This window comes from Camelus ferus, chromosome 17, assembly GCF_009834535.1.
Source record: "Camelus ferus isolate YT-003-E chromosome 17, BCGSAC_Cfer_1.0, whole genome shotgun sequence".
Classification (NCBI taxonomy): domain Eukaryota; kingdom Metazoa; phylum Chordata; class Mammalia; order Artiodactyla; family Camelidae; genus Camelus; species Camelus ferus.
The window spans coordinates 39,128,389-39,148,439 of NC_045712.1; the positions used below are offsets into that span (position 1 = coordinate 39,128,389).

At 51.4% G+C, this 20,051-nt stretch overlaps 1 protein-coding gene and 2 long non-coding RNA genes across 10 annotated transcripts in view; 1 reads left to right on the forward strand and 2 right to left on the reverse strand.

The window, feature by feature from the left end:
- ANO10 (anoctamin 10) overlaps nt 1-18,216 on the forward strand; it is a 221,949-nt gene extending 203,733 nt beyond the window's left edge. For 6 of the 8 annotated variants that reach the window (XM_032459083.1, XM_032459084.1, XM_032459085.1 and 3 more), the window contains one exon: nt 12,799-12,982. In XM_032459083.1, coding sequence (XP_032314974.1) covers nt 12,799-12,948 — 150 coding nt within the window. In that variant the 3' untranslated portion in view covers nt 12,949-12,982. Of the gene's footprint in view, nt 1-12,798; nt 12,984-17,793 lie in introns of those variants that run through there. The other 2 variants (XM_032459088.1, XM_032459080.1) reach the window with 2 other exon arrangements.
- LOC106729190 lies at nt 1,459-5,432 on the reverse strand. Its single transcript, XR_004312315.1, has 2 exons — nt 5,303-5,432; nt 1,459-3,838 (listed from the first exon to the last, which is right to left on the reverse strand). It is a non-coding gene; the product is annotated as an uncharacterized LOC106729190 (long non-coding RNA).
- Nucleotides 8,691-17,797, reverse strand: LOC106729189. Its single transcript, XR_001365527.2, has 4 exons — nt 17,082-17,797; nt 15,227-15,322; nt 14,415-14,554; nt 8,691-8,907 (listed from the first exon to the last, which is right to left on the reverse strand). It is a non-coding gene; the product is annotated as an uncharacterized LOC106729189 (long non-coding RNA).
- Nucleotides 18,217-20,051: the final 1,835 nt, after the last annotated feature.

Consider the following 20,051-nt stretch of genomic DNA (forward strand, 5'->3'; position numbering starts at 1 on the left):
ATAAGTGAATGTTCTAGTGTATTCTGGGCACACCAAGAGTGTGTCTCTCAAACTCTGAAGTGCCCATGGGATCTTGTCAACATGCAGATTCTGGTCGAGCAGGTCTGGGATGGAGCCCAGGACTCTGCATCAGAATGAGCTCAGTGAAGTTGCTGCTCTTGCTCCTGGACCACACTTGGCGTGGCAGGGACCAGAGAAGCATTAAGTCGGAGGCACTGCATTTCAGTCAAGACACTGAAGAATTCAGGAGCGATCAGAATGATACTGAGGGCAGGCTGCTCTCTCTAAATCTTGGGTTCTTGTGTTACAAACCAGGGGTCATAATAGCACCCAGCTCATGGAGTCGTTGTGAGGCTGGTCTGCAGGTGCTGGCAGAATGACAGGCACAAAGTAAATGGCGGGGGCCTTCACTGTTGTCATATTTAAAGAATTTTTTTTTTCTACTGAAGTACTGTCAATTGCAATGTGTCCACTTCTGGTGCACAGCACAGTGTCCCAGTCATGCATATACATACGTATGTTTGTTTTCATATTTTTTTCATTAAATGTTATTACAAGATATTGAACATAGTTCCTTGTGCTATACAGAAGAAACTTTTTTAAAATATATTTTTATATATAGCAGTTAACATTTTAAAATCTCAAACTCCCAAATTTATCCTTTCCCACCCCCTCTCCCCAGTAACCATAACCATAAGATTGTTTATTATGTCCACGAGTCTCTTTCTGTTTTGTAGATGAGTTCATAGTGGCCTTTTTTTTTTTTTATTCCACTTATAAGTGATATCATATGGTATTTTTCTTTCTCTTTCTGGCTTACTTCACTTAGAATTCCAATCTCTAGGTCCATCCATGTTGCTGCAAATGGCATTATTTTATTATTTTATATGGCTGAGTGGTATTCCATTGTATAAATATACCACAATTTCTTTATCCAGTCATCTGTCAATGGGCCCCCATTTAGGTTGCTTCCATGTCTTGGCTATTGTAAATAGTGCTGCTATGAACTTTGGGGTGCATGTATCTTTTCGAGTTCCCTCCAGATATATACCCAGAATTGGGATTGCTAGATCATATGGTAAGTCTATCTTTAGTTTTCTGAGGAATCGCCATACTGTTTTCCATGATGGCTGCACCAAACTACATTCCCACCAACAGTGTAGGAAGGTTCCCTTTTCCTCACAGCCTCTCCAGCATTTATTGTTCATGGACTTTTGAATGATGGCCATCCTGACTGGTGTGAGGTGATACCTCCTTGTAGTTTTGATTTGCAGTTCTCTGATAATTAATGATATTGAGCATTTTTTCATGTGCCTATTGGCCATCTGTATGTCTTCATTGGAGAGTTGCTTATTTAGGTCTTCTGCCCATTTTTGGATTGGGTTGCTTTTTTGTTATTAAGTTGTATGAGCTGCTTATATATTCTGGAAATTAAGCGTTTGTCAGTCACATCATTTGCAAATATTTTCTCCTGTAGGTTGTCATTTTATTTTGTTTATGGTTTCCTTTGCTGTGCAAAAGCGTGTAAGTTTAATGAGGGTCTATTTGTTAATTTTTGCTTTTATTTCTATTGCCTGGGTAGGCTGCCCTAGGAGAACATTGCTAAGATTTATGTTAGAGAATGTTTTGCCTGTGTTTTCTTCTAGGAGATTTATCGTGTCTTGTCTTACATCTAAGTCTTTAAGCCATTTTGAGTTTATTTTTCTGTATGGAGTGAGGGAGTGTTCTAACATTGATTCACATGCTGCTGTCCAGTTTTCCCCACTGTTGCCATGTTTGTTAGAACTCCAAAAGGAGGACTGGGACCTGGCCGGAAGAAACAATGAGACAAAATATAAAAAAGTCCTTTCTAGTCACCAGAGCCATCTAGTCACCAGGCCGGGGGGTGGGGGAGCTCTTCTTGGTGAGGGATGCGCCCCTCTCCCTGGGACTGCTCAAGCCTACTTTGCTTCCCAACTGGCAGGAGGGCTGGCGAAGGGCTGATCAGCACAGTCCCTTCCAGTTCTGCTTTTGTGCGGAAGGGCCGTGGGTTTACAGAGACACGAAGGGAAGAGGCAAATGTGCAGCGCTTTTCTTCCACGGCGTGCATCGCCCGGGAGCCGGCTGTTTGAGAATCTTCACAGTGTGTCTCACGGGAGGGTGCAGTTTGTTTGCTTCCCAGAGTTATAGAAGGTGATGGTGAAAACTAGGAACAGGGTCAAAAAGAAATGATAAAGTCCTCCTATGGTAACTCCTGGATAATGAAAGAAGACTGGTGCAGCCGCAGGGAAGCCATCGGGTCACGGAGCGTTGGCCAGTGGAGGTGGGACTGACCGTGCACGCTGGGCTGTGCCTTTATCCACGAAGCACAGGGGCCACCAAAGGGGCTTAGGCGTCCTCAGATGTGCGTGAGGTTATGTCATAGAGGACAGACTGGGAGATGTAGCCAGACGGGATACAGGGAGACCAGCAAGGAGGCTGTTCTGTGGGTGTCCGTGATGGGTTCACGTGGAGGCAGTCACGGTGTGAAGCAGACAAATCTGAGAAATGATTAGGACGCGAAGTCAACCAGACTTGCATTTCCAAGGCTCCTTAACTGTGCGTTTCACTAATTGAGAAGATAGCCTGGCTGATCCTGAATTTAATTTTGTCGATTTTATAACAGCTAAGGGAAGATATCGAGGGTTATGTGAGTGTTATTTGAGTTGAGAGGAAAATCTGGGCTGGAAATAAGAGACGTGTGCGTGCTTTGCACGTAGGTGGGGGCGGACGCTGTGGCGGTCGGGGTCTCGGGGGGAGAGCACGCGGAGCTGTGCTGCCCGTGGGAGCCATTAGCCACCTGCAACTTCTTACATTTAAGTTAGTTCAAATTAAATCACACTTAAAATTCACTTCCTCAGTTGCATTGACCACATTTCGGGTGCTTGGTAAAGCATGCCATCGTCATGTTCCGTGGGACAGCGCTGATCTAAGGTGAAGAGAGGGCCTCCAAGGTGAGGGCCTGGGGCACAAAATGACCGTGACTTTTTCCACAGTATTTTAGATTCTTTTAAACTATGACATGTATTTTAAAAATGAAAGTATTTTTTAAAGTCATCTGGAGGGATTCATTTGAGACAGAGGTTGAAGAACCAGGAGAGGAGAGAGAGGTGGCCACCTCCCGCCTCTCTGGTCGGGACCCCGTGACCCTTGATTACTCCACTGACCAGAGCTCTGTGAAGTCAAGCGTATTTTAACTTGAGTTTTTGTGTGATGTTCCAGCTTATCCGTTTAGATTTGATCCCAAAGCAAACATTCGGTCTCTCTCAGTTTCTGTGGGTCTGCACGTGGCTCACCTGGTGCCTCTCAAGGCTGTAATCAAGGTGTCTGCGGAGCTGACTGGAGGGCTCCCCTCCCCCCGCTCGTGGTCTCAGGGCGGGGACATCCGCCTGGCAGCTCACACCAGGCAGCCGACTCCCACCAGAGCCAGCGAGTGAGGGAGTCCGCCCCCAGGAAGGAACCTGCAGCCTTGTTGGACCCTAATCTCAGAAGTGACCCCCCTGACTTCTCTGTGTTCGGTTGTCTAGACGTGAGTCACCGGGTCCAGCCCGTGCTCTGGAACAGGGGCTTCCACAGAGAGGAAGAGGGCCTTACTCGGCCTCTTAGAGGCTGCCGACCACCTGTCCCCCGGCTCAGCTCAGCTGAAGGCCGGTGGATGGGTCCTGTCCCATCCCGGGTCTTCAAAATCCCGTCTGCCGTGAACGCAAGGGAGCTCGTGCCTTCATCAGTCTGCTTCTCCTCAGCACAACCAGTATTTCATCATTCGGCCGTAACACCTTAGGGACTTCCTTCTGTTTTTATACTTTCTGAATTCTTTCAACTTGATAAAATCAGGAAAAGTTTGATAAAATAGGAAATGACCATCAGTTCACCCTGCAGAATCATCAGGGAACATTGTCCTGTACTACATACGAAAAAGGCCTTGTTTTTAGGAAATATTTACTGATGTGTCTAGGGGCAAAGGGGTGTGTTGTCTGCAACTTACTCTCAAATGATTAAGAAAAAACAATATAAAGAGAATGCTAACGCAAACAAGAGATCAAAACGGGAGCAGTCGGTAAATCTGAGTGAGGCAGTTAAGATCCTTATGCTTAACTTGTAGTTTTTCTGTAAGTCTGAAATAATAGCAAAATTTTAAGTTGCGAAAAATGAAAATTGCAGGTGGCACCAGGGAAACTCGTCTATGAAAGAGCCTCAGATACGTGCTGATGGCTGATCCTCCGGGTCTGGGGCTCACTGCCCAAGGGCCCACCTCATCGTGCTCTTAAAGCTGCTGCACAGAGCACCCGACGTCGCCGGGGGGCTTCTGCTTTGGTCAAGGAGGCCTTCCATGCACTAGTGTGCTTTCCCTCACTACCAGCCTTGGCTCCCCTCCAGCTGTACAAGGGGCCTGTGTGAGGGAAGGGGGTTTGATGGCAGAGGGGACCGTAATGTTGAAGCCTAGGGAAGAAAGGAGCCCCCCAGGATGTGTTTGCGGTCACTCTGAAGGGCAGAAGCACTGGTCTCAGCACAGAACTGTGCGCTCGCCCCAGCCCGCCTCTGGCTCACTCACAATTCTGGACCACATCTCCACGCTCTTGGTTACCCCCGTGTGGGGACCCTGGCTGGGCTTACCCAGTGCATCACCCTGCCCTCAGGAGCCCACCACCTGGTAGGGACACCACAGGCAGACAGTGTCATACCAGCTCCTGCCCTGGGGCCTCTGAGCACAGGGCACAGCCCAGGGGGGGACATGGGGGCCTGGCAGCCCGAGGAGGCTTTGTGGAAGGTGTGACAACATGCACTATGTATCTACAGAGAGCAACTGGAATTCACAGGTTTATGTAGAGCCTCACGTCCCTGAGACCAGCCACCTGCTGCTGTGTGCTGGTCTGAAGTCGGGGTTAGAGCCAGGCGTGGCCCCCGCTGTCCCCAGTGCTCCCCGCACAGCAGCCCCGCCCGGGGCGGCAGAAGGGCCAGGGGGTGGAGACCCCAGAGGTGGGTTCAGAGGTGGGTTCAGGGGTGGGTCCAGGTGTGTCAACCTGGCCGGTAGCCCAGGTGTCCCACACTCTCCTGGGGGCTGCAGGTTCGTCACAGCAAGAAGCACACCGAGCTGGGGTTAGGTTCCAGAGGTGGGGTCAGTGGGGGGCTCTGGGGGCTTTGCAGCCCTGAGGACGAGAACATTCCCTGGAGAACTGTAGGGAGCACTCTCCCCCGCCCCCCGCAGTGAGCATCTGCACCTGAGGGGCTTTGTTTGGAAAGAGCTGCCGTCTGATTTTGTTGTGGCCTCTGGGCTCTGACTCACCCTGCTGTTCTGTTCTGTTCCATTTCCGTCTGGAACATGTTTTCCTCCCGCGCTCAGCCATCACTTCCTCCCCGCCCTGGACGCCTGGCCGCTGCACCCTGGCGGCCTGGGGAGTGGCGGTCTCTTCCCGTGGACCCGGGGATCCTACACGGGTGCCAGTTCCTCTCTGAACACAAGGGTGGTGGCACTTTGTCCCTGGGCTTGTTTTCGTAGTCGTTATAGACGTTCTTCTCTTCCCTTCCAGTGGTCTTCATGCCCTTTTGATTAAGCCTGTGTAAGTAAGAGCATTTATCCGTCTGTCCTGCCACGTACTTACCTGGAAGGCTTGGTTCAAAGGGCAAAAATATATATACACCTGCAGCCTGGTACAACTGCATGATTATCCTTTGCCAAACGCTTGTGTGTTTGACTTGTCCAAAACAACTTACGGAAACGTTGGTTTGCTTCCCCTTCCTGGGGCCTGTAACTCACCTGTGAATCAGCTGTGGGCTCTGCTAGGTGACACGGACTCACCTCACCCAAGCCTGGCCGTGTGCTCCTAAAACACTTGTCCCACCTCCTCTTAGCAAAATGACTTGCCAGTCGTTCAGGGTAACAGGCAAAAGTCATCTATAGTTTATGACTTTTACAGGAGATTCTCTGTTAGCAAACAGCTTATCTCTTATGCTCTCTGCTGTTCTTGGCTTCACACAAGAAAATAGGAGTAATGGTAGAGGAAGAACGGAATAGTTGAAGGTGTGTTTAATTCAGCACCTATTAGACGGATCAGCTTGTGTTTCTAAATAGCAAAGCACGGAGGTTGAGTCCTGACCCACTTGAGATGCTGTGACTTTTGCTTAAACCTTTGTCTGCTGCCGTGGGGCTTAACCAGGATTGTGCCGGCTGGCTAACAGCTTACCCTGAACTGGGACTGGCACTCTTTTCCAGAGATCAGGCTGCAGAGAGCGCTGATCACGTGGGCTGGATACCATCTGTCTAGAGCTTTGCAGTTTCTGAAAAGTGTGTGATGGGAACAGAGAAGGAAGCTGCTGCTGCTCTCAAAGCATCAAGTGCAGCCACGTTTTAGACTCAGAAGCAAGCAGGTGGGGTTGGAATGAAGCGGGTACAAGACTAGCTTCTCTTCTGCAGTGATTTTAGGAGCAGCGTGATGTGCATTTTACTGTCTGTCCTCTTAGGCCTGCTCTTCTGAATGTACTGTGTTGATAGAACTACATTTCAGTCCTGGTTCTGTTCTCCTTCTGAAGTCACAATTTTTTCAGGGACACATCTGAGTTTGGTAATACTGGCCTCACCTAGAGAACGAAGGACATCTTCTAGGTTCACCCGTGTGTTTGGGGCCTAAGAAAAATCAGAACTTTTCTATTTCCATTGGGCAGACAGAGTACAATCCTGTGATATTATGTATAGAATAATAAATTAGCTTTTACTGTGTTTCCATTATTTGGGAAAGAACTGAAAAGATCCTTGGGAATTTGGTCAGAAACAGGGAGGAGCCCGTGCGTTCATAATGCAGTCTCTGGGCACCTCCCTCTGACCCCACTTCCCTCCTGGCTTCCTGGGAGCCGCCCCTTCAAGACCCACAGGGCTGCGTGTGTCCTGCACCCGGTGGTTAACCCCTGATTGATTCCATAATTAATCTCAGCAAAACTCTTGAGTGATTGCAATTCTGAAAACTCCGCCTCAGCCCATCTAACACCAACACACAGGCCAGGGGCCCAGTCTCCCCGAAGCGCCAGTGCACACGGGAGTAACCTGCAGTTTGGCCGCATGTGGGGTTCCCACCACAATGCTCCAGCTCCTTCACACGGGCTCTGTGCTCTGATCACACTCTGATCTTGGACTCTTTGCTCTCAAAGACCTAGAGTCCGCGTCTGCAGAAAAGCCATTTCTTCTTCACGGGTGGGGCTGTGCTGCGTCCTCATGCAGGCATTTGTGTGTCTGTGCACACGCCTCTTCGGGCCCTGTTTCTCTAAGAAAGGTTTGGGCCCTTCAGTTTTGGAAGGAAGTGTGAAAGGGGAAGTGGGAAACCCACAGATGTGTCCCCGAGCGTGAGTGATCTCCGCAGGGAGCTTCTCTGGGGGTGCCGACCGCGGGCCTCGGGGTCCCTGCTAGGGCAGCGGCATTCAGGAGAGCTCTGGTGACCAGGGAAGGGGAAGGCCGGGCCATCCTCCCTGAGGACAGCGTCCCCGGGGTCGCACAGCATGGCTAGAGTGAACTGCTCCCGTCTCTGCTGAAGGCCCTGCCGAGGCAGCCACGGGGAGCCACGTGATGTCTTGGTGGCCCCAGATCTGACCGCCCTCCTCACAGAGCCTTCTTTAGAACATCTGGGGAGAGAGGAGGCCACGATCTCCTGTCTGCTTCCCTTGGCCCGGCTCCGCGCTGGGCCCCAGCTGTTAAACACTGTCTAGAAACTCAGCTCCCACCTCCTCCTGTCCCCTCACTCTCCCTGAATATAGCTGTTCCCAGAGTCCAGTGAAGACAACACTGTATCAGGCACCCGAGTTCCCAGTCTTCTCCCCTATCTCCAGGCCAGCCTAGTCCCCTCCAGGCAGAGACCCCCTCCCCCCCGCAGCCCTTAGGAAAGCCCCACCTCTTACTCAGTGGGATGGACCCCTTCCCTCGCCTGGGGGACAAGGACGAACGGGGCTGCCAGGCGGAGAAGCTGGCCTGGCAGGTGGAGGCAGCACTGTCCCCGCCTGTCTCACCGCCTTCCCCCAGAGTCAGCAGAGCTGCGCACACGTGTGCACGCACCACACACATGAGCCTTTCAAACAGCGCAAAGCTCAGACACCACACGGCGGCATGAGTCCCCACAAAAGAGGAAAAGAACCCTTCCCTGAGGACCGGCCACCTGCAGAGGCCCAGCCCACAGCAGGGTCCCCTCTCCCACCACTATGAGGGACAGTCTCAGTTTCTCAGGCCAGGTACCCGGCTCCCCGCAGAGTTCAGGAGACTCTAAGATGTCAGGATGTCTCTCTCTTCTCCTTCCTTCCTTCCTCCCCTTTTTTTAAAGCCTGTAGTCTATCTGAGATCGCCTGAGGAAGGAGGCTGACCATCAGCCAGAAACAGGGGAACTGCAAGGTGTTTTCTTAAACAGACATTTTCTAGATCACAGGTCTTATTCTCAGTGGTTGGAAGAAACAGGCAGATTCTTGAAATCACAACTTTCCTGGACAAATCAAATCTCCAGGCCGGTTCCTTGGGCTCCAAAGGCAGAGAGAGCACAGGACAGTTTCCCTTGTCTGCAGGAGCAGAGGGGAGAAGGGCATCTTCCTAGAAAAGTCAGACACTGTGAGGGAGGAACTTCATGCCTGTATGATATGTTTAATCAATTAAAAATAGGCACAGGCTGTAAGATCATCCGACTTATTGCTAACTCCACCCGTTGCAACGTCTGACCTGGGCAGAGGGGGTCCAGCACTGCGGGACCTGGGGTTTTGGCGGCCTGTTGTCCGTAGCGGGGATGGCATCGTGTCACTTCAGTCCTAGATTTCAGACACTGCTGAGTGTGCTCAGGGCCCCGGGACAGTCCCGTCGACCTGCGTTCAGCCGTCCGTGCTGGGTCCAGGGCCTGCCGCACACCCGGGGGAGGTAGGTGACGGGAACTGAAGTGAAAGGAGAGATGTAGTCCTGCTTACCCAGGCTTAGAGATGGGAGTGAGGGGAAACTAGCTGTTCTCAGGGAAAGGAAGTCCAGAGAGTGAAGGATCGAGTCCCTGCCTAGCACTCAGGGTGTTTTTCTTGAGAGAAAGTCAGCCATTCCTGGCTCCAGCCTGACCCAGGCTCTACAGAAGGGGCGGTGAGGCCGGCAATTCTGCTCCCTCCACGGGCAGCCCAGCGGCCGTTCCTACCCGCCAGGGGTCGGGGTCCACCCCACGGCTGGAGGGTGTGTGTTACTCTCTCAGGCAGTGGAGGTAACATGGGGTTTTAAAAATCATAGTCCATATTGTAATTCTGGGCTTGGTTTTAGTCATAATATTGATTTTGAGATATTAGATGACATGAACGGAGAAGATAGATGTTTGCCTTTGTCAAAGAGCCATCCCCTGTGTAGGCGGGGAGAACCCAGCGCTGCCTGGGACGATCCCAAGGACGAGGGGACACTCCTGTGCTTTCTCTGCGTCCCAAAGTCATGCCTGCACTTTACAGGGTCCCCCCGGCCCCGCTCTTCGGTGATGGGGGAGGTGTTTCTGCAGGCGGGAGCCCCTCTGCAGGGGCAGGGCCCCCCCTTCTCGTGCCTGCACAGGGTGGGCGCCCAGAAAGGGGTGCAGACGCTGTGGGCACAGCCGCGCCCAGTCTCCTGCTTGTTGCAGTGACCTTCAGTGTCTTCTTAGATTAGACACTATTCCCCATTGAAATTTAAGAAAAATGTTTATTTTAAATCTAAAAACACTCTGGTTGAAGCCCTGGTGTGGGCAGTGGACTGTCTCCTACGTTTAGTTTGGTGGCCTCTTTGCCTCAGCCTTCTGTTTTCTAAACCCTGGGTCTGTTTTTCATGCCACAGGGAGATTGCATCCCCTCACTCTCCGCCACTTGGGACTCATTGGAGGAGCCTGATGGGGGGTGTTCCTTGGCACAGCCCCTTGTCCCGGCGTCCATTATCCTTTGCGACCACACCCAGCCCCCCAGCCTGAACCGTGAGCCCTGGGGTGTCCCTAGCTATCAACTTAGGACCCACAATGAAGATGAGGGTTGACCAGACCATTGTCTTGGCCGTGGCTGGTCACAGACCTCTCTGGTCTCAGCTCCCAAGGGACCCTAGTGACCAGTGTGCTGCACATGGGGCTCCCTGGCCTCGGCAGACTCGGGCTGTGGGAGAAGAACGCTGCCCCCGTCCTTGGCTCCCAGGCAGGAAGGGAGGGAGATCTTGCAGGTGTGGTGCTCCCCTCCTCCCAGGCCACTGGCTGTGTTCAGATCAAGATGGGGCTAGTTCCTGAGTATGTGATGCTAGGAAAGGCTTGTCCAGGAAGTGCCTCCTGCAGACCAGATGCTGTTGGTCATCTGGATGATCTGAGCCACTGGGTTAATGTCCTGGCAGCATCACTGGGTGTGTCAGTATAACATCAGACTGTCTACCTCTCTCTTCTGATAAACAGCCCAGGACCGCATCTCAGTTTGCAGAATAACGTCGTATCTAAGAATCTAGTTACTGCAGTGAATGACGTCATTTAAAAAGTCAGTTTTTGAAAGAAACTTAGTCACTGGTCCTCTGATTTGGGGGCAGAGTATTCTTCTTGTCCACTCTTCGTATCTGGACTCAGCCACCTCTTAGGCAGCATCTGTTAGCAGTTTTCTTTCCTCGTCTAGAAAAGGAGACGTCGCTTCTCTTAACCTTTCTTGTTCCTGGACAATTTATGAACATTTCTACTCTGGCACTTCGCCGCCAGACTGAGGTTGGCTCATTCTTTGTTTCCCTCCCTTGGAGATGCTCTTGTAAGCAGTTTGTCCATCACTGGCCGCCTTTTGTGTGTTTTAGCTGTTCGAGCACTTGTGATTCTGCCAACTGACTGTCCCACCACATTTCCCACAGGTTCTTATGCACCTTAGAAGCCTTTTTTTTTTTTAGTGTATTTTTATTGAAGTAGTCAGTCTACAATGTGTCGATTTCTGGTGTACAGCATAATACTCAGTGATACATGAATATACATATTCATTTTCATATTTTTTTCACCATAAGTTACAATTAGATATTGAATATGGTTCCTTGTGATATACAGTATGAACCTGTTCATCTGTTTTATATATAGTAGTATCTGCAAATCTCAAACTCCCAATTTATCCCTTTCCACCCCCTTCCCTCCCTGGTAACCATAAGTTTGTTTTCTACGTCTGTGAGTCTGTTTCTGTTATGTAAATAAGTTTGTCTTTTTTTTAGATTCCACATAAAAGTGATATCATATAGTATTTTTCCTTCGCTTTCTGGCTTCACTCAGAATGACGTTCTCCAGGTCCGTCCATATTGCTGGAAATGGCATTATTTTATTACATTTTATGGTTGAGTAGTATTCCATTGTATAAATACAGCACAACTTCTTTATCCAGTCATCTGTCCATGGACATTTAGTTGTTTCCATGTCTTGGCTATTGTAAATAATGCTGCTGCTATGAACATTGGGGTGCAGGTGTCTTTTTGAATTAAGGTTCCCTCTGGATATGTGCCCAGGAGTGGGACTGCTGGATCATACAGTAAGTCTATTTTTAGTCTTTGGAGGAATCTCCAGACTGTTTTCCACAGTGACTGCACCAAACTGCATTCCCACCAACAGTGCAGGAGGGTTCCCTTTTCTCCACAGCCTCTCCAGCATTTACCATTTGTGGACTTTGGAATGACGGCCATTCTGACTGGTGTGAGGTGATACCTCATTGTAGTTTTGGTTTGCATTTCTCTGATAATTTGCGATATTGAGCATTTTTAGAACCCTTTCTTTAAAGCACACTCTCACGGGTTTCTGGTTGGTTGGTTTTTTAATTAACTCCTAAACTTCCTTTCCAGAATTCCAAGCAACTTTTAAAATCTTGCTTATTTACATTTGTGCTTACAGGTCAGGATGGGGTTAACGTGGTGTGTTCTAAAGCCAGACTCCCTTGGTTTGGAGATTTAGCTAAAGCGGAAAAGCTGAGCGAGGTGGGCAGGACAAAATTTAAGCCTCACCAAGAATTTCCAAACACAAGCAAACCTTCACAGGATGACAATGTGACCCATCTGACTCTGAATCTCACAGCACAGGTGCACCCAGTGGGTAGCTGGGTGATGCTATAATCGCACAAAACCAGCCCAGAGTTGGCATGCACCACTGGTAAAGGGCCAGGCAGCTGCAAGTTAGTTAGCCCAGGCTCTGGAGCCAGATGGCCTGGGCTCAAACCTCTATGAGCTGTGTGGCCTTGGGCAGGTTTCTCAACCCCTCTGAGCCTCAATTTCATCATTAAAATGTTGATAATGGTGTCTTTCATAGGGCGGTTACGAGGAGCAAATGGCTTAGTATATGCATAGTTTAGAACAGCACCTGGTATGTAATGTGTTGGTCACTGTTAATTAAGTTACATGCAGGTAACAAGACTATCACGGACATTAAAAATATGTCCACACAGCAGGAGGGGAAAGGAGGTTTCGACATACAAGCACAATTAGACATGCGGGAAACAGGGAGGCGGGGAGGCCGGCAGCCAAGGTTCCCAGGAAGTTGGCGCAGAGGAGCATGTATGACGCCCGGGGGCCCAGGGGCACTGCCCGTAGGAGCGTGTCCATCCCACGCTGAGGCGCTGGTGCCCGAGGAAGGGTCTGTGACGCTTAGCGCTTAGTGATTTCGTGTGGATTTGGGATGAACAGGAGAGATGGCATTTAGGCTGGAGAAGCTGTCACACCCGCTGGTGGAGGGTGAAAGGACAGAGGCAAGAGCAGCTCCAGTGAGGGCTTCTTGTTCGCAATAAAGTTTCCCAAATCCAGGGAGGTGGCTCGCTTGCTCTCTCCTCAGTTTCGCTTTGTCATTTTTTTGTTAGTGTTCAGTGCCTTTCACCCACCTGTGGAACCTCATGCCCGTGGCGCTGGCCGATACACACAGTGACTGTCTCGCCCCGACGCAGGTAATGCACGTGGCGGGGACGCAAGCCTCTGGCTTCTGCGGGCCCCGCACTCGCCATTGGAAGTAATTTGCATTCTCAAGATACCTGTGAGGTCTTCTTTTGAAATACCTTTAACTTTTGCTTTTGGACATTTTGCTCAGAAACTCAAATGTGCAAAGAACGCAGGGCTCAAAAGATGATTTTTTAAGTTTTTTTTAAATTTTATTAAACTACAGTTGATTCACAAGATTGTGTTCATTTCAGGTGTACAGCTTCAGATTCTTTTCCATTATAGGTTATTACAAGGTAGTATTTCCCTATGCTATCCAGTAGATCCTTCTTGTTTATTTTATATATTAGTGGTGTGTATCTATTAATCCCATAGTCCTAATTTATCCCCCCCCTTCCCCTTTGGTAATCTTGTTTGTTTTCTATGTCTGAGAGTCTTTCTGTTTTGTAAATAAGATGATCTGTATTATTTTTTTTAGATTCCACATATAAGTGACATCATATGGTATTTTTCTTTCTCTTTCTGGCTTATTTTGTATAGTGATCTCTAGGTCCATCCATGTTGCTGCAAATGGCATTATTTCATTCTTTTTATGGCTGAATATTATTCCATTGTGTATATTTGTGTGTATACACACACACACATCTTTATCCAGTCATCTGTGGATTAGATTGTTCCCAGGTCTTGGCTATTGTATATAGTGCTGCTATGAATGTTGGGGTGCATGTATCTTTTCAAATTAGGGTTCCCTCTGGATATATGCCCAGGAGTGAGATTGCTGGATCACAAGTTAAGTCTATTTTTAGTTTTTTGAGGAATCATCATGCTGTCCTCCATAGTGGCTGCACCAAACTACATTCCCACCAACAGTGCAGGAGGGCTCCCTTTTCTGCACACTCTCGCCAGCCTTTATTATTTGTAGACTTTTTGATGATGGCCATTCTGACTGGTGTGAGGTGATACCCCGTTGTGGTTTTGACTTGCATTCCCCTGCTAATTAATGTTGTGGAGCATCTTTTCATGTGCCTGTTGGCTATCTGTATGTCTCCTTTGGAGAAATGTCTATTTAGGTCTTCTGCCCACCTTTTGATAGGGTTATTTGTTCTTTGGATATTGAGTTGTATGAGCTGTCCATATTTTGGAAATTAAGCCCCTGTCAGTCACATCGTTTGTAATTATTTTCCCCCAGTTCATAGGTCGTCTTTCCGTTTTGTTTATGGTTTCCTTTGTTGTGCAAAAAGCTTATAAATTTAGGTCCCATTTGTTTCTTTTTGCCTTTATTTCTATTGCCTTGGGAGACTGAACTACAGACATATTACTGTGATTTATGTCAGAGAACACGGTGCATGTGTTCTCTTCTAGGAGTTTTATGGTGTCATAAGTTTTTAAGCCACTTGGAGTCTCTCTGTCCCCCCGTCTCAGAGCGGCTGCTGGGCTCTCCTCCCAGCCCCTGATGCCCCCTCTCTGTCCAGGCTGGTCTCCCTGCTGGTGAAGGGGCTCCCTCCAGGGCACAGGTGCCACCCCCCTTTTCCTTTAGTCCTACCCGGTTACATGGGGGTCTTGCAGCTTTAGTTGTGTATCTTCTGTGAGACTTGTTCCAGCTGTCGTTGTATTTTTGATGTGTTTGTGGGGGGGGGGGGGACGAGCTCCACATCCTTCTGTCCCCACCATCTTAGTCTCCTCCTGCCAAAAGATGACGTAAGAAGTAGACATTAATTTTTTTCTTTTTTTAAGTTGAACAGACGTTTACCTTCCCCAGGGTCAGCTCGCACAGTTAATGAGCTTGCGGACACCAAATCTCACTGGCTGGGTGAGCCGGGTCTGGACCTTGTTAGAGGAGTCCTGGATTCCCGCTGGGACCAAGCGGACAATTTGGCAGCCGTCCTGGGCCCCTGAGTTTCCTCCATCAGCACGGAGGCGGGTGGGGAAGGAGGGCTGGGTGACTGCAGTGCTCTGTCATCAAGGAGTGTGCACCTGAGGCTAGTGGGCCTCGGGGAGCAGGTGCCCCATTGCTGAACTGAAATGGCCCGAGATCCCAGCCCCTGAGCTCTGCCCTTAGAGAGCCTGGAGGCCTCCAGTAAACAGGGAGAGATGAATCTTTCAGGCTCAGGCTCTTTCTGTCCTCAGCCAAGAGCTGCCCAGATAGAGTCCTTCTGTAGGTGGTGGTTGCTTTGGGGGAAGGAGTAATGGAGTAGTTGCTGACAGGTTGAAAACTGGGCAATAATGTGAAGAGAAGGATCCCAAACCTGGTTGTGGGCCCTCCCTGCTACAAACCTGGGAGGGTGAAGTGCCGTCTGAGGACTGTGGGAAGCATGTCTGTACTTCTCCACAGGGAAAGGGGAGCCAGGTACGTACCCTTCACATTAGGCTGCAGGTTTGGTGAACACACTTAGTTATTAGGTTCCTATTACAGGCAGACCTCAGAGATACTGCAGGTTTGATTCCAGACCACTGCAATGAAGCAGATATTGCATCACATGAATTTTTGGTTTCCCAAGGCATATAAAAGACCATTGTCTATGAAGTGTGCAATGGCACTGTATCTAAAAAAAACAAAAAAAAAATAATGCTGTTGGAGAAATGGCGCCGATAGACTTGCTCAACACAGCATTGCCACAAACCTTCAGGGTCTCCTGTATAATCATTATTCATAATGATGCCAAAAATCAGTCTCTGCTTTTAAAAGAAGTTTGGAGCATGAGTGTTTTAACGAGTCATGAGTTGAGGGAAATTTCATTCTCTCTCCATTCTGATGCTTTATATGGGGAAGAAGTCAACACTATTACCCTGCTTATATTTTTATAAGGTTTCAAGAATCCCCAAAGAAGCCAGTTTTTGTTTTGTTTTTTTTAAGGAGATAATGTTGCTTCCCCACCACCACCCCCTCCAACAAGAGTCGCTAAGGAAAAGCCAAAGCGCTGGGCTGCTGGTGGCGGTGGGGGGGTGGGTGCACGGACAGAACATGAATCTATTTCCTGATTTGACAAGTAACTGTAAGAAGTTAAAAGCTAAATACATTTAACTAAACTAGCACCATCATGATGATAAAATATCCCTAGTTTGTCACAGAATCTTTAGCCACATTTTCCTCCTCCACATGGTGAGGAAAAATCAAAGTGAGTTCTGATTCAGTGGGTTTTGAGCCAAAGGAGCCCTGTAGGCCCCCCATCTGTGTGTGTGGCTACGGAGGGGGAGGCCCTTGCCGGCAGGCCTCCCGGGAGAGGCCGCCGTCTCATGGGCTCTCTTCCCTGAACAACTCAGCCCCCGGTGACCTGTCTCACTCTTCTCTCAGACCCAAGGTCGGGGGCTTGGCCCAGGCAGGGAGAGGTGGGAGTCTCTGAGATGTTCTCCGCCATCTTTCACAAATAAGCAAGCTGAAGTCACGGGCTGTGAGGAGCCGACCCCTTCCAGGCCACAGTGTGGGCTCGGGCTGAGGGTGCCGGGGTGGATGGAGCCCAGCACCGCAGTCCCCACAGGGCCCAGGCTGCTTCTCTTTAGCTACTCTGCCTAGAGGGTGGGGTGGGGGTAAGCAACATTATCTCCATTAAAAAAAAAAAAAAGGCTTCTTTGGGGATTGTTAAATCAAAAGTGGGCTCATGAGAGGAAAGGAAACATTACTAATGGAAAAGGGAGTAGATGGAAAAAACTTCCGGGGAGACTCGGAGGGCCTGGCCGTTCCACGTCCCCAGGTTTCTGAACTCAATCACAGTCTGCACCGGCCTTTCTGCCGTGGGTCACTCGGACAGGCATGACCCAGGCCCCCGACAGCTCTCATGCCCACTCCAAGCCGAGATGCTGGCTCCCTGCAGGCAGAGCCCACCCCACCCAGCACAAAGTCAGCCCCTGAACCCCGGACGGGCAAGGGCGAGGCAGGTCCCTCCCCAAGCTCGGCTTCCAGGAGTCCACCTCTAGCCGCCCTGGGGAAGACACAGCAGCCTCAGAAGATGAGGACTGTCTGGAGTAAAGGTGGGGGGTTCTCCCAAGATACTGCAGGTCTAAAGGAGCCTGAAAGAGGAGAGTGGGTTTAAGCAGGAGGCAGCGCCTTTGCATCTATGGTCCGTGTGCAGGCGCTCTGAATGCCACAGTGTTTGTGCTCAGAGTTGTGTTCTTCCCCTAAGTAAGTAGCTCTTATCAACAATTGTGTGTGCTTTAAGCCAAATTCCAAAGGAGTCATTCAGTGATTCAGTAATTAGGGCAAAGCTGTACTCACGTTTTCCAGCACCCATGGGATGGAGGTGGTGGGGCCCTGCTGGCGAGGCCCGGGACTGGAGCAGCAGGACTCCTGCCCACCAGGCCTTAATCTCAGGTGCCGGCTCCTTCCTTCTGTCACCTCCATCTGAGCCTTCGTAGGATGTCTGCAATGGTACTGGATGTGGCTATTGAGACAAAGGCCTGGTCAAAATGTCTGATGAACAGAGCATCTGCTCTGGGCCAGGGACTCCCGTACAGTAACCCCCACCACCACCCTGCAGAAAGTGCACCGTGGCATCCACTGTGCAGTTGTGACACTGAGGCTTAGAGTGGGCACATTTCCAAGGTCACTCTCTGCAGGAGCAGAGCAAGGACTGGGCCCCACCGTCAGTGCTTCAGACCTCCAGCTCTGTCCGCCCGTCCCTCACCCCTGGAGGTCCAGGGAGGAAGAGATGCCAGCCGCTTCTCATTTCAGTATCTTTAACATCCCCGTTGGTCTGGGCTCACCCAACACATTTCCACTCACGTTTACCGTTTCCCGTCTCCTCTGGGTCAGAAATGGGGACTCTGGACTCCCAGGGAGCCTCGGGCAGTGTCAGAGGTCACAGCTTCTTGGGGGCCAACGTGCACTTGGATGGAGCTAAGGGAACGTGCTGTCCCATGTCTCCCTCAGACGAGGTGCCACCACCCAGGCTTGCACAGCTCACCTGTGTCCTGTGTTCTCTCGACAGCAGGTAAAGCTCGCAACCGAGAACCTGAAGGAGGAATGGAGGGAAGGTGAGAAAGAAAAGGCGCCCTGAGTGTAGGTGGACGGGGAACCTGGCCAGAAAGCTCTGCGGGGTCCTGGCCGTCCCCAAGCGCCACTCCAGCTGCCTGACCTGCCTCCGGCGCCACTGCTGCCACAGCCTCACCCATGGATGGACCACCAGCTCCCCATGTTCCCTGCACGGTGACTGCACACCCCGGGGGTGGGGGTGGGGGTGGGGTGGGTGGGCGTGTGCCCTCCCAGGAGCCCCCAGTGAGTGACGGGAGCAGTGTTTCCAGCACTCCACAACTTGAGATGCGTCTTTCCTGGTTCTGTTTTGCAATGTTACCAGACCCTTTGTCACAGAAGCAGCGGTAGCCGAGCTATTAAAGGCCACGTGCACCTCTGACTCCTCCTGTCTGTGGGCCGAGCCAGGCCCTCTGCTCTGAACCGGCCGTGAAGGGCACTGAGGGCCAGGTGGCTTCCAAAGCTTGCAGCGAAGCCCCAACAGTTCTCTGGAGGTTCTGCTGCCGCGGGATCTGACCCTAGGGTGCCCGGCAGGGCCCACCCCTGTGGGGGAGGCCAGCCTTTCTCCTGGTGCTTCCCGTCCCTGGCTGAGCACAACAGCCCCGGCCCACTGGGTACAGCCCTCTGGGCACAGCCTTCTGGGCATGTGGCTCTACCCCAGAAGGCAGGGCTTCCTTTTCCTGTCAGCTGTTCAAAGTGCCTCAGGAAACAGCCAGCCCCTGCCCCCCCCATGCCGCGGCCCGCCTGGGGAGCCTGGCAGGGGCTGAGGTGCCCTGATCCTGCCCTACACGTCAAGGGAGGGGGCGGCCGCAGCAGGACCGCTCCAGCGGGTGTATTTTAAGAAGCCTCGACTCTCCCGTCTGCCACGCGGGGTTGCTCAGTGGGTCCTGCCAGACCACCGTCTTTGCCAGTGTGGACATCTGTGCCCTCTGCCCCCCTCTCCTCCGTGGCACCAGCGCTCAGTGGCTGTGCGATGCCTAATACTTTCTAGAACATGCTCATGTTTTAGAACACCAGGGAATGGTAGCCCCCTTTCTAGTCCTCAACCCTGAGCCCCCAAGAGCTTCCTCGCCACCCCAGCCTGGAGCCTCCATTTGCTGGAAAGGAGAACGTTCAGTTGGGGTCCTTGGACCCGGCTCTTTGATGCCCCCCGGAGTCAGCTCTGGGGACCAGTCACATGAATAGTTAGGTGAGGCAGTGGTTCCGATGTGAACCCCCATCAGCTCCTCTCCCCACTCGCGGGCTCACAGCCTCCTCTGAGCCAGCAGCCTCTCCAGGCTGGCCCTCCTCGCCTTGCGACAGTCCAGGCCTTGGGTTCCCTGCACCCAGGACTGTCTCTCCCAGAAGCCTCCCCCTGCCCTTCCTCGGTCTGACCCCACAGAACCACAGCACTTAGCCAGGACTAAGCCAGTCATGCAGAGGGAACTTGGGACCCCTGAGGTTGGCCTGGACCAGCAGGACTCACCTCCAGTGGGGTTGGTCCCTGGGTCACAGGCAGGAGGAAGACAGACATGGGAACCAGTCAGGTGGCATCAGGAGAGAGGCTGGCGGGAAGAGAAGGCTGCGTTGACCCACTTGGCCCGCAGAGCTGCTCTTTGTGTCCCAGTGCTTGAAGTTGGTGGCATCCGGCTCATTGCTGGTGCCCAGGGTCAGGGCTGGAAGGAACCAAGGTGTCCTTCATGGCTTCACATTTTGTAGTCCCTTGTCACCTTAACTGAACTGAGGGAGCCATGCAGGATGACACTGACCCACTGCACGGCACACACACTGGCCTCACGTGCTTGAAGAGGGTGGCCCCTCAGCCCATGTGGCCACTGTCATCTCCTGGCACCACTCCCCTCCACCTGCTCCCTGCACTGCATCGGCCCGGACTCGGTCCCTGTCCTCCTCTTCTGGCCTCACCTCAGCCTCAGATCCAACCCACTCCACTGCCCTGCTGGGCTGGGGTCCTTGTGGCACCCCCCCACCCCCTCTGTACTGCCTCCAGCCTCTGTGGTCACCCACAGGAGGTCCCTGGGCTGCTCCCCCAGTTCTCCGGGACACCCCAAGGACTCCAGCTGGGGGAGAGCCCTCTTCTCATTCCTAACCAGCCTTCCCAAACCCCAGCGTTGACAAGAGCTGGAGGCACCCACCAACCTTGAACAGATAAGGACTCCAGAGGCAAGAGCCCAAGCCTGGGTAAGAAAAGGAGCAAAGACAAACAGCACCAGGAGGAGA